This window comes from Hyaloscypha bicolor, assembly GCF_002865645.1.
Source record: "Hyaloscypha bicolor E unplaced genomic scaffold K444scaffold_39, whole genome shotgun sequence".
Lineage (NCBI taxonomy): Eukaryota > Fungi > Ascomycota > Leotiomycetes > Helotiales > Hyaloscyphaceae > Hyaloscypha > Hyaloscypha bicolor.
In genome coordinates, this window is record NW_020194541.1 from 780,892 (window position 1) to 794,206 (window position 13,315).

Here is a 13,315-nt window from a genome sequence, read left to right on the forward strand (position 1 = left end):
AAAGCTTAATAAAAAAATAAAGTAATAGCTAATATTATTTATATAGATGTTCTTACGAATTAAAGTATTTATAAGTCCCGTATAGATATTCGTATAAATATTCTACTAGTATAAGCGGAGCCAGTCAAGCGAGATAGTCTTATAGGTAATATATATATTAATAATATACTACTAAAAGAGGTAGCTAGTATAAAAAAACAGGAAAAAGGCTAGACGGATATAGAGATAGTACTAGTAAAAGACCTGCTATTTGAGCCGTATTTACTAATAGGTTCTATTATAGTCCTATAATTATAAATCATAGTACTAGCCCGGGTTACTATATAGGAAGAGTAAGATATAGTAAAATAATATATATATTATATATATAATATTAACTATATATATTTACGGATACTTATAGCCTACTTTATAGACTATAAATACCAGATTATAGTAGCTTATATCTGTATACTTGTCCGGGATAAGGGCTATAACCTTATTACTTATTAGGAGATTCTTATAATAATAATTAGTATCTAATTCGAGAATTAAGTATATTTGCGAATTAAATAAGATCCGGAAATCGGTTTACTGGCTTATAAGACATTTATAGGCTGTTTTATAAACCGTAATAAACGGATTATAATCCGTAAGTATATCCGTAAGCTATAAAAGAACTATATAATCTAAATAAGGAAAGTTAGTAGCCTATATATTAGTTATAAAGAGCGGATTATAAAAGAAAAGCTATATAAAGGAGGATTCGGTATATAAAGCGGGCTATAGCAGGCCTTAGAAGTAGAAAAGCTTACTATAGATCTAAAAATACTGGATTCTATAGGAGAAATCAATTCATATATCCTTTTTATACTTAACTAATATAAAAGCAAAAGTATAATTATATATTCGGATATTTACCCGGAAGATTCGGTAAAGCAGATTATTGCCCGTAAAGAGGTAAGAGAGGTATAAAGAAGGCTTGCGGATTAGAGGAAGTATTATATTATCTTTCTTATAATAGGCCTTAAAGTAATTATTTATATAGCCAAAATAGAAGGCTTTATAAGCTATATAGTAATTTGTAAGCAGACCAGTCATATATATAGGAGCTGGCCGGAAGCGGGAAAGGAAGGCAGGAGGCCGTATAATAGGTGAATTAGTAAGAGGATCTTTTATAATATAAACTGGGGCCGTAACGGATAATTAATGGATCCGTTACTGGCGCTACAGGGCTGGCTTGTCTATAGAGACGTCCGTAACCGACCGTTATTATTGCCGGGAGATAGGGAGAATATTTGGATTAAGTTCTTATAAGGCAGGGTACTAATTAGTAGTTCGGGTATATTACTGCTCCTAGAAACTAGTTAAAGGAATTAAGGATAAAGAAGAGAAATACGGACTATATAGGCCATATAGGTTTTACGGATAGTACCTATAGGCCCGTAAGAAAAGGCTAAAAGTGGCAAGTATCTAGTATATAATAAGTAGGTCTTGGAATTATTTATTATTAAAAGAAAGTAAAAGAAAGAGTAATAAAAAGAAAAAGGAGAGAAAAGTAATATAAGGCCAGGTTTCTTTTTAGTATATTTGAAGCTAGCAAGAGCCTTAAGAAATCTCTCCTAAGCTTTAAAAAATCATAATAAAAGCCTCTTATATTCCAGAACTACTTAAATATAAAGAAAGATACTTAAGCTTCTTCTCTCTAATCCCTAGCTAAGTATTAAGGATTTGGATATAATTACGTTCTGATATATAATTCCCTAAAATAGGGAGATTTTAGTATTTATTATATGAAAGTTTTTTTTAAGGAGCTCCGAGAGCCAATTACTTAGAGTAGTCCGAATATAGAATAATATAAAAGAGGATAGTTATAGAATACTATTTATATAAGTTAATAAAGTAGTTATTTTCTAAAAGTAAGAATTATAATATTATAATATTAATATATAATTCCTAAATTTATTAAGCCTAATAAAAACTAATTATTAGTCGAATTACTTATATAATTATTATTTATATTCTATTATTTCTAGTTATTTCTATATTATATAATTATATTATATAACTATTAATAATTATATTAAGATTTTATTATAAAAATAAAAGAATAAATTCTATTTAATTATAACTATTTATAAACTTATATTATTATTTCTAATTTAATTTATAAATATATAAATATTTTACTAATATATTTTTATTTTTATTATAATATAATTATTTTTTTTATATAATTTATTAAGTATTAAATTAAAAAAGCTAATATTTTATATTTACTATTTCAGGTTTATAAAATCTTTATTAGAATTATATTATATATTTCTATTTCTATTTCCGAAATATATATTATTATTATTATTATTCTATTTTATATTTAAGGCCTATATAATCTATATAATTAATTAGATAATATTTTCTTATATATTTAATATAAGACTATTATTATTATTTCTATTTCTAATATTTTCCAGATTATTAGAATTTGTATTTATATAATAATACATTTATTAAAACTAGAAGAAATGCCTTTTCTTATAATTTTCTTTATAATACTATTCTTAGAAATCTATTACTAGCTTTATAAATTACTTATATTAGACAGAGAAATAATAAATAGTTTTATTATAATAATAAATTATTATAAAGCTATATTAAAAATATATTTACTATTAAACTACTTTATTAAAAAGTATTCTAATTCGAGAGGTAATTAAAATTTATTAAAATAACTAAATTATAACTCGGGAATATATTTTCTTTTCGAATAATTATATAAAATTACTTTAATTACTATTCGAGTTTCTAAACTAATAAACTTTATGAATTTGAGGTTTTTATTAATAATATCTACTAGAAACCGGCTTAATATTAATATATATTCGAATAATATAATTATAGTATTAATAGATAAGAACTTAATCTAAACTATATTATAAGCTAATATAAAACTTATAATAAATAATTAATAAAGATTTATTATTATTATTATTATTATTATTATTAGATACTAATATATATAATAAAAGATAATTTATTAAATTCTATTTAAAACTAGCTAAATAGAATAAAGCCTCATATATATATATATATTATTTTATTATATAATATAAATTAAATAGTTTTCAAAAATATATTATTTATTATTTTATTATAATTTTAATAAAATTAAAAGTATAATAAAGAAGTAAGTTTTATTTAATTTAAATATAATTAGAAATAATATAAAAATAAATAAATATAAAATTTTAATTTTAAAAAAAATATAATTTATAAATTTATATAAAAAATAATAATTTAGTAATTAATATTTCTTATTATAAGTTTTAGTAAATTATAATAAATTAAACTATTAGATTTTAAGGATTTAATATAAATAATTTATATTACAAGATTTATTAATTATAATTTAAAGTTATATTTTTAGAAATAGCTTATTTATTATTAATATATTTATTAATTACTTTTAATTATTTAAAGTATTATTAAAATAAGAAAGGATTAATTTATAAATTCAAAGGAAATTAATATAAATACTAATAAAATAATATATTATATAAGTTTTAATTAGTTTATTAATAATATTATTTAATATAAAATATATATAAAATATATATAAGTAATTTACTTTTATATATTATTATTATTTTAAATAAATTCTTTATAATATAACTTATTATATGAATTTAAGAAATTAAATTAATAGTAATTAATATAATAAAATTAATACTTATATAAAGTTAATATATATTTAAAGTTCTTTTTAATTAAATATAAAAGAAATATTGAAATTGAAATTAGTAATTAATTAATATAATTAATTTAGCTCTTTTAATAGTTTTATATTTATTTAATTATTTAATTTTTAATATTATTTTTATATATAATATTTTCTTTATTTTTTATTTCTTATATAATAAAATATTTATAAACTTATAAATAACTTATATTTTTTAAAAAATAATAAAATTTAGATAAATTAAATTTCTTTTAATAAAAAAGTCTTATTTATAAAATTATAAAGTTCTTTTTTTAATATTAGTTTCTTATTTAAAAGTTTGATATTACTTTTACTTTTTTAAAGTTTTAAATATAACTTTTATAACTTTTAATTCTTTATATTTATATATATTATAAAAGTAATAATTATAAAAGTAACAAGAGCTTTAATAAGCTTAATATATAAGAAAAAGAGCTTTAAATATATTTTAAAGCTTATATATTTTTATTTTTATTTTTTATTTAATAGAATATTAGATTTAATTACTTATATAAAAATTTATAGAATTTATAAAGAATTTAATAAAGAATAAATAAATTAATAGAAATTTAAATAATTACTTATTTAAAATATCTTAAAAATTAAATATAATATATAAATTTATAAAATTATAAAAAATTAAAGTTTTAGTACTATAAGAATTATAAGTTTTAATTTGTTTTATTAGCTTTTTAAACTAATTGAATTAAATTATAATTAATTTCTTTTACTAAAATATTAAGGTTTTATTACTATTATTTTTATTTATATGTTTTCTAATAATAAAAATCTTTTTATTATTCTTTTTATAAAATCTTTTATTTTATATAACCTTTTTTTTAATAATTCGATTATTAATAGGCTTTAGAGTAATAAAAGAGGACAAAAACTAGATATTAGAAGAATAAAAATATATAAAATAATGCCCTTTTTTCTAAGATATTAATTAGAGATATAAATTAAAATAAAAATATTAATAACTTATAATTAATTATATAAGTTCTTTAAAAAATTTATATTAGATTCATTAATATATATATAAGCTATTATTTACTATATTATAACTCTTATATTATAATTATATACTTTTTAACTTATAATAAAAGAATTTTTTAAAATAGTATTTTAATTTAAAAGAATTTATATATTAATTAATTAAATTTTAGTTTTTAAGCCTTATAAGCCTCAAAAACTATAAGCTTATAAGGCTTTTATATTTGGTTTTAGGAACTTATTTGCCAAATTTCTAGGATTTTTTAAACTTAAATTTAAGTTATATAATATGAAATTTTTAATTTCTTTAATTTAAAGATTTATTACTAATTCAAATTTTAGAAAAAGTATATAATTAAATAGCCTTTAATTAGTATTACAAGGAAATATAATAAGTATTAAATTTTATTAATTCCTTATAAATTAAAATTAAATTAAAGAAAAAGCCAAAGTTTAATATTTCTGCCTTAGTACCTTTACTTTAAATTAGTAACTAGTTTAGCCTCTAATTAATACCACTAATTAATATCTCTAACCCTTGTAATTAATACCTTAATTAATACTCGGGGAATATTATTTTAAAGTAATAATATTAAAATTTTGCTTTACTTGCCTATAAATATACTAATAAAGTATATATGAGATTAGAAATAAGCGAATTAAAAGAGATATATTAAAAGTAAGCTAATTTAATAAGAGATATAAAAAATTAGTAATTGTACTTAATAAATTAGTATTAATATTATGAACTATATATAGGTAATAAGATAGCAAAGGCCCCGTATATATTTAGGAGCCCTGAAGAAGTGTTTTTACTTCTATTATTACCTCTTTTAGTACCTAGAATAAATTAAATATACTATATAAGGCTATAAAGTATAATACAAACAAGTGAGGTATAGCGAAGTAAGAAAATTAGGCTTGGGAATATACTTAGTATTAATTATAAGAAATCTATATTAGCATAAAGGGTAAGGCTTAAGCGAGGTTAAAAACTTAGAATTGAAGATATATTTAGTACGAACTAGTGGGTAAGAGGTTTCAGCTCGCTCAGCTCCCTCAGCCCCTTTAACCCCAAACCCCAATATTATGCGATTGATCAATCGGGCACTCAATTGACTAATCGGGTCCCACTGTGCAGCCCGAATCGGCATCCCCCCTTCCCTAATGATCAATCGGGCTCCCGATTAATCAATCGCTCGTATTGACGAACGGGGGGAACAGATCTCGTTGCAAGGGCTCGATGCCATGTGATTAGCTCTGCCGAGGAGGACATTGCTGAACCCCATACAAGTTGATAGAGTCATTAGTCGCTTTCCAAAAGATGTTTTTGTTTATGTAAAAGGCTCGGTCGTCTCTGCTTCTCAGCAGGCCCGTTCAGGTCCCAGTTATTAACATATAAAATCTCTAGGAGATGATTTAGAGCGTACGCGCATCTCGAATTCCTCGTAAGCTGATGATTAGTACAAGATTCTGGTTCGACTCTGCCTGCACCAAGTTACCTCTAGCCAAGGCAAAACTGTGGCAGGGGATCTACTAACTCAGCGGCACTTAGGTGGGAGAGGAGGGATGAGCTCAGTACCGTTATGGGCCCAGTTGAGACAGCAGGAGATCGGGGTGCGGAAGGGACTGCAAATGTCGCCAGCAGGGAGTCGGATGAGTTACGAATCATGACTTTAGGTTCCTTGATCGTAATAGCTGCCCTCCTCGATGGCGACCCTGTTCTATGATCAATGGCCACACACGGAGGGATTGGTGAGAAGGGGCGCCTGTGAAGCTGGAGTTCTCTGGTCCCCCTGTCGGCAACGACCATACCTGGAGCGGTCTGTACTTCTACAAAATTAAGATACTGATCTGTATAGATATTTAGAAGATATTGGGATAAAAGGAAAATGGAGGACTGACCTAACTGAGAAAACTTTATCCAGCAAAGCCTGCGCGGTTGAACCTTCGCAGAAAGCGTTTCTGTGCCTAGCTGATTAAGTCCAGCAATAGTATCAAGAACCATATGAACTAAAGCGATAGACTAGGGACTAGTTACATATGAGAAGGGCGCAAAGAAGTATACTCGCTAGCTTTGGTTCCTCAGCACAGATTCGAGCTTAGTTAGTCGATAATGCTATAGTGAGCTGTAGAGAAGATTGGGCGGTTGTGCTCTATTAAGAAACAAACGGATGAAGGATGATCTGAGGTTGAATGCTTTTAGTAGGGGAGATGAAGCAAGTTAATTAGTATTCTTCACGTGAAATTTTTTCGGAATTTCCCCGATCCCCAAAATTAATACTTCTCTAGTATAAGAAATAATCGCGTGCAACCTCCTTCCCTACTAATAGTCCGATATAAGGCTTTACTAAATAAGTTAAACTAATTTCTTATAAGGGCCTTATTTAATAAAAACCTTAGTATAATATATAATTATAATAATTTAAAAAATCTTTATATAAAATTAAAAATAAATCTTAGTATTAAAATAAATAAAGAAAATGAAAGTAATAATACTAGAAGAATTAGAGTTTATTACTTAAATAAGATATCTTTTAATATAAACTTATATTTCCTAAGTATTTTTAAGAAGTAATTAATTAGAAAAGGTTAATTAGAGAAGTATTTAAAACTTTAAAATATTATTAATTAGGCTTACTTTATATAATCTGTTTTCTTTATATTTTAATCTTAATAACTCTATTTATAATTACTAATAATATAATTAGAATTTTATTTTCTAGTTATATAACTTTTAAATATTTATAATTTGTAATTTGCTAATATATTACTCTTTTTTCTTCTCTATTTTAAAAATTAACTAATCTTAATTCTTTAATTTTACGTCTTATTTATATAGTATAATTTTATATTACTTTTTATTTAATATTTCTATTATATTAAAAAAGGAAATGAACTTAAAAGCAATTAATATATATAATATTTTATAATTCTTTAAATAAAATAATAAGTTTAATTACTATTATTATAAGAATTATATATTATAAATAAAATTTAATAAGTAATTAAACCTATATAAAATATAAAATAATACTATTTAAATTAATTAAATAAAAGTATAATAAAAATTAAAAGATTAATTATTTCTTGAATTTTATATTTTAATAATTATTTAGCTAAAATGGGTATTTCTTTTAAAAAAATTTTAAAATTCAAAATTAATATATATATTATTTATATTAAAATAAGTTCTGAAATATTTTATAATGAATTTAATAAATAATCGAAAATAGCTTATAATTTAATTTGAAATTAAAATTAAATTAAAATATTAAAAATGAAGTTTTATTATAGCTTTTAATTAATTGCTTATTATATGTATTAGTCTATAATAAAAGAGCTACTTAATTTTAAATAATAGTTATATAATAATTCAAAAAAATAAGTTACTTTATATATATTATTATATATTTAATATTAAGTCATTTCTTTCTTTCTGCTTTTATTACTAGTTATATACTTTAATTTGAAAAATAATTAATTAAATCTTTTTTATTTAACTTGATAATAAGCTTTAATATTAATAATTTCTATATTTTTATTTTTATTGCATTTATATTACGCTTTGTATTCCTTTCGGGCTTTGTAAGTAGGATAGAACGGAATCGAGCATTGGAGCACCTGAGGGGTGCAGAACGCAAAATCTCGCCTTCCAAAATGGCAATGCCACGGAGCTAAAGCCGAGAGACACTATGGAGGGGGAAGTATCAAAGATCCCTGTTAAGCCAATTTTCTTTTAAACCTTAATTATAGCTCACCTCCTTAGAGCCCGGAGCAGTTAAAGTATAATTGATTACTCTGTAGAATCCGTTGAAGGGGAAGCTCTCGTTATATATATGCTAGTACAGGCTGGTTAGCCTCCCACGTGATCAGACACATGACCTGTCACCTAAATACATCCGACATTAGTGCCCTTGGAAAGGATTAAATGCCCTTTACCTGCCCCGTAAACAAATGACAAGATAGGGCACGTAATATAATTATCGCCCCCGTACCGGAAAAGGGGCAAGTGTCTGGCCAAACGAACTCTTAACAATTATCTTGTCCTTCATTTGAAAAGCATTCCCCCCAGGCGGCCCCTTTCCCCCATTGCTTTGCCTTGACTAGGAGAGCCCACCTGCCGTCAATATCAAGATGCCTGTACTACAGGTTTCCCAAGTCCCAGCCGACAAGGCATCTCCGTTGAAGCATGGCTCCTGCACTCCAGATCAGTCCGCCTGGAAGTCTTCAAATAGTGACTACACAGATGGAGATCTTGTTTCGCTGCAGGATCTTGAAAGTGGCGAAAGCAGTGATTCTATTAATGCTGCCTCCCTCGACGAGAGTTTTGCCGCAGATAATCCAAAACTGGACCAAACTGTTGCACGTATCATGGATATCCTAGAAACGTTCAGCCTTCAACAACAAGGCAACGATGTGTTTCTAGAGAGAGATGTGTTCTCCCCTCGGGTTCGTCGCCATGTTACCGCAGGGCACACAGTACCCATGGTTCTCCCGGCTTTCCCAGCCAAGAGCATCAACCGCGTCGACAAGGTCTTGGGAACAATGCCCGACTTGGGCGAGGAGCTTGCTCTGGACCGTCTAAATGATCTCTGCTCCAGAATCAAGAAGATCTATCCACCTGGTGCAATGGTGCTCATCGCGACTGATGGTGCTTGCTATAACGGTAAGAATCCATACACGAATACGATATGTGCATGTGATGAATGCTTATGGCTTTCAACTAGATCTCACAGGAGTTACGGACAAGAACCTTTGGGAGTACGCCACAACGCTGCGTCAGATGGTCAACGAGAAAGGCTACGACAAATGCATCGATTTCATTCGCATCATGAATCTACTAGAGATTTACAACCATTCAACCATTACCCAGGAGAAGTTCATCAGTCTTATTGGCCCAAGCCGAAAAGAGCTGATGGAGCGCTATGGGGATCCTAATTTTGACCCCAACGCCTGCATTAAGAATAACCCTGACTACAAGATGACCTACGATGGATATGCAAAGTTCTTGAAGAAGGATCTTGCATACGGTGCTATTCGAGACCCCATGACCAGTGGCAAGAAATATAAGGCTATGGTACACGAGTCAGCTAAAGCCATGATTGCCCGCGGCGTGGTAAATTATATCGTCCTTCAAACCTTACTTTATACTAGACCGAGACCCCTTGCTAATACAAAATTATTCAAGGCGTTTGCGAATTTGATTATGGAAAAATGCCCTGAGCATGTACGACTTTCGATCCACCCATCGACCGGACAAACGAAGATATCCATGCCGCTAATTCCACAGACAGACTCCTTCTCAATGACCCCGTGGCACTGCGCAGTAGCCGTGGATACCCAAGGAAACTTCAAGACAGCACACGTGGGAGTACTGAATGCAACACACGACAAGGTCTTTAAGCACGGCCGCCCCTACCACTACCGAGAGCGTTCCGCCTTGTGGAATTGGGACGCCAAGGTAGAGTTTGAGCATCTATACGGGGGTGGATTAGTAATCCACAATATTAGGGGTGACGAACAATGTAAAGTCTTACTGTCTAAGTCTGACAAGCTGAAGCTGGCTTCGCTAGCCATAGCCCAGGGCAAGGTTGAGTTGCGAGGATTTATGCAAATATTTGGGAGTAGAAAACCACAGGGAAATAAAGGCTTAGAATAGGCAGTTGTTTCAAATTTCAATAGCACAACTTCAAATATTATCTAACCCTCTCCGACTGCTATAGTGTTCCATATGCTCAAACTCATCACCCCACAAAAATAAGAACTTGCCCAGATTCCCCTCGCGCATATGGTTGTATGTGATCAATTTGCCCTCTCTCGGCTATCGGCGGTTTATTCTTCTTTCTTGTGGATGATTCGTGAAACGGTCAAAAGGAGGGTGAACAGTTAAATGGAACTTCAAGGAGTACAGGAACTCCCCAGTCACGCCGAAGTACTTGCAGGCCACTGACGGTAGTATGATCACCGGGGCCATAGACCTCTTTGTCCACAGTGGATGATGGTATCTTATCCGCCTAGTCAGAAGACATGAGAGGACCGGGCTCTCTCGCCTTGTGATAATGACAAGGTGCACCATCACTATGCTTAACACGGTTGGTCATGAATAATATACCGCGCGCCCTCTTGCGATGGCAGGTCAACCCTTTCGCAAGATTCGGGGTCGGCTCGCCGCTCGCAGGGCGGGTACCATTACAGTTCGGTCGGCTCAGTAAAACATGTCGGTATGTCTGCTTTTGAATTTTGCTACATGCACGAAGAGGACGAGACATTTTCGCCGAAAAACTAGTAATGCGATGCAAATCTCAAGTAGCAAATCCACGGACCTCTACTCCTCCTAGACGAAGTGCTACATTGGCCAGTTTAAGTTTCAAATCTCCATCCAGCTGCTTCTTCTCCTTGTCATTTGATTCATTTACCAGCACAGCCTGACCCCCATACTTGTGGTAAAGCTTGACGTGGCTTGGCCAGTCAAAATCTGGGTGCCTCTCACGTAGGAAGTAGGGAACGCCATCTTTCTTAATGACCTCATACTTATCCAGGTTGCGAAAGTCTTTTGCGTTGCCGGTTCTGTACTCCCCTGAGGCTGCCACCACAACACAGGAGTGCCAAGGGGTGAGAGGGAACCCTTGTGGCTGAGGGATCAGCGGTACAGATATTTTCGGTTTACCAGTCGACCTATGTATAGAGAGCCGTATATAGTTAGGAAAGCGATATGCGAGCGCTCCTTCGTAAGCCTATTTTGGTGGTATCAGTAGTGGACCGCAGACATGCTTGTAGTGTTTTTTGTTTTTGTTTTTTGTGGATTGTGTGTGTCCTTACCAGGAGCCTCTTGGTCATACGCTCTGCGATCTTCTGAGCCTCGGCTTCGTAACGTTCAGGGTCAGCTTTTATGGCTGGGTCTATCGCCTGACCCCACTTGAGGTCTTCACGAGCCGACTTGACATACTTTTGGTATGTCAGAGTGGTATCCCTTTCAGCCGCAACTTGGCTATCGAGGTCGAAATTTGCGCCGAGAAACCTACCCTCCATCTCGCGCCGGCATAGTTCTGCCTTGGAAGTATATTCTGTCTTGGATAGGGCGTCGCCATTGCCTAGACGAAGCACATCAAGCAGGCGGGTAAACTTTACGTGCGTGAAGCCCTCGTTCGCTGCCATGCGACGGAGCTTGATTCCATAATCGTAGAAATCTGCATCTGGAATTGCCAGAAGATCTGGAATTGCCTCTTTGGGTCAGCTTAAAATTCATGGGTGACAGGGTAGGTAATAGTAGTCACGTTGGATATCACGTACCATTGTACACGGGGCCATCAGCCACAAGCGTAACCTCGGCACCAAAGGGATAAACTATAGACAGCTCTTCGCACATATGGTTCAGCCTGGCCATGGCCAGTTCCTCGCCAAAGTCAGGGTCTGAGCTCAGCGTCTTTTCCGTGTTTGGGTTCTTCCATGGAAATGCTGGCAAAAGCATCGACAATGGCTGCTTGGAGGCGTGAAACTCCCTAACCCTCGTAGCGGCGGTCGTTTCATATGCCGGTAGAGCGTCGGACGTTGCTTGACCCTCAAATTGGGAAAAGCGCCGGAAGATAGCGAGTATTCCGTTCATGTCCATAATCGTTGACAAGGGGTCGGGGCAGCCCAGACAAATATGCGTGACAGTACGAGGATAGACTTCTGGCGAGGCACGGGGCGCATTTTTATACCTCTCTCCTGGGATAAATAAATACACCTATTATAGCCTACCCCACGGTTGCCCCACTGGTGATGGGTGGTCATAACCCCAGGAGTAGGTTGTCTGGCTCGCCGGGATGCACATGCTGCCTGCTTGGTGGATCTTCGGAATCGGCCACGACCGGCCAATTATACCAACGTTCGGCCTTGAATGAGTTCGATGTTCGGCGTTACAAAGTCTTGGCATCATTTTCACTATCATTTTTTTGCAATGTTGAACAGTACGAGTATAGCGAAGCTTATCCAAGGGCGGTTTAACGAACCCATGTCGGAGATTTGAGGCATTTTGGACCACGGTCGCTTGGAGTCGATGAAGTGAGGTCCTTGACTTGAGGGGCATCCAAGCATGGAAGGTCGATAGTCGTCGAGATCGTCACTCAACTGAGACCGAACCCAATTTCTGGACTACGAAGGCCGACGGCATTAAAAATCGTCTAAATTGCTAAGCGAGAGCCTTGAAAATCATTCCCCCCATTCAAAAATTCACGAAAAACGTCCCTATAATTTTAAAGTCACCAAAATACAAATGAAGGACACTTGAGCCTCTTTTCTATCCTATCAAGCTTGAACTAAAGCATACGAATGTGGTGGCGTTGTAACGCACAATTTTCAAAACTAAGGTATTTTGGTGTTCCTTGCACTAGCGAATATGGTCGATTTTTAATGCCGTCGGCCTTCGTATATCTAGAGGGTGGAGGTCTGGAACCATGCGTAAGCGAGATCCAAGGTCAATGCACACCCGTGTCCCACTAAAATCCTCGAGTTTTAGACTTTAATTTTTATACAACTAATATTCCCATTAGCTTTCGTATTTCTATATTAATAGTTTCTAACCTTATTAATAAGATTATA

The 13,315-nt window shown here is 31.6% G+C and overlaps 3 protein-coding genes across 3 annotated transcripts; 1 reads left to right on the top strand and 2 right to left on the bottom strand.

Moving 5' to 3' along the window:
- Window positions 1-834: 834 nt before the first annotated feature.
- K444DRAFT_521416 (uncharacterized protein) lies at window positions 835-1,080 on the bottom strand (the record flags this gene model as incomplete). The annotated part of the gene is made up of 1 exon (XM_024874127.1): window positions 835-1,080. The coding sequence occupies one exon, from the start codon at window positions 1,078-1,080 to the stop codon at window positions 835-837; it is 246 nt and encodes an 81-aa protein (XP_024741169.1).
- Window positions 1,081-8,869: 7,789 nt separating this feature from the next.
- Window positions 8,870-10,394, top strand: K444DRAFT_641036 (pyoverdine/dityrosine biosynthesis protein; the record flags this gene model as incomplete). Its single annotated transcript, XM_024884557.1, has 4 exons — window positions 8,870-8,946; window positions 9,028-9,401; window positions 9,463-9,851; window positions 9,924-10,394. 4 exons carry the CDS (start codon window positions 8,870-8,872, stop codon window positions 10,392-10,394), a joined length of 1,311 nt encoding a protein of 436 aa, XP_024741170.1.
- Window positions 10,395-10,952: 558 nt separating this feature from the next.
- Window positions 10,953-12,797, bottom strand: K444DRAFT_660606 (pyoverdine/dityrosine biosynthesis protein). Its single transcript, XM_024886486.1, has 3 exons — window positions 12,026-12,797; window positions 11,555-11,946; window positions 10,953-11,469 (listed from the first exon to the last, which is right to left on the bottom strand). Exons 1-3 carry the CDS (start codon window positions 12,342-12,344, stop codon window positions 11,038-11,040), a joined length of 1,143 nt encoding a protein of 380 aa, XP_024741171.1. The 5' UTR covers window positions 12,345-12,797; the 3' UTR covers window positions 10,953-11,037.
- Between the last annotated feature and the right edge of the window lie 518 nt (window positions 12,798-13,315).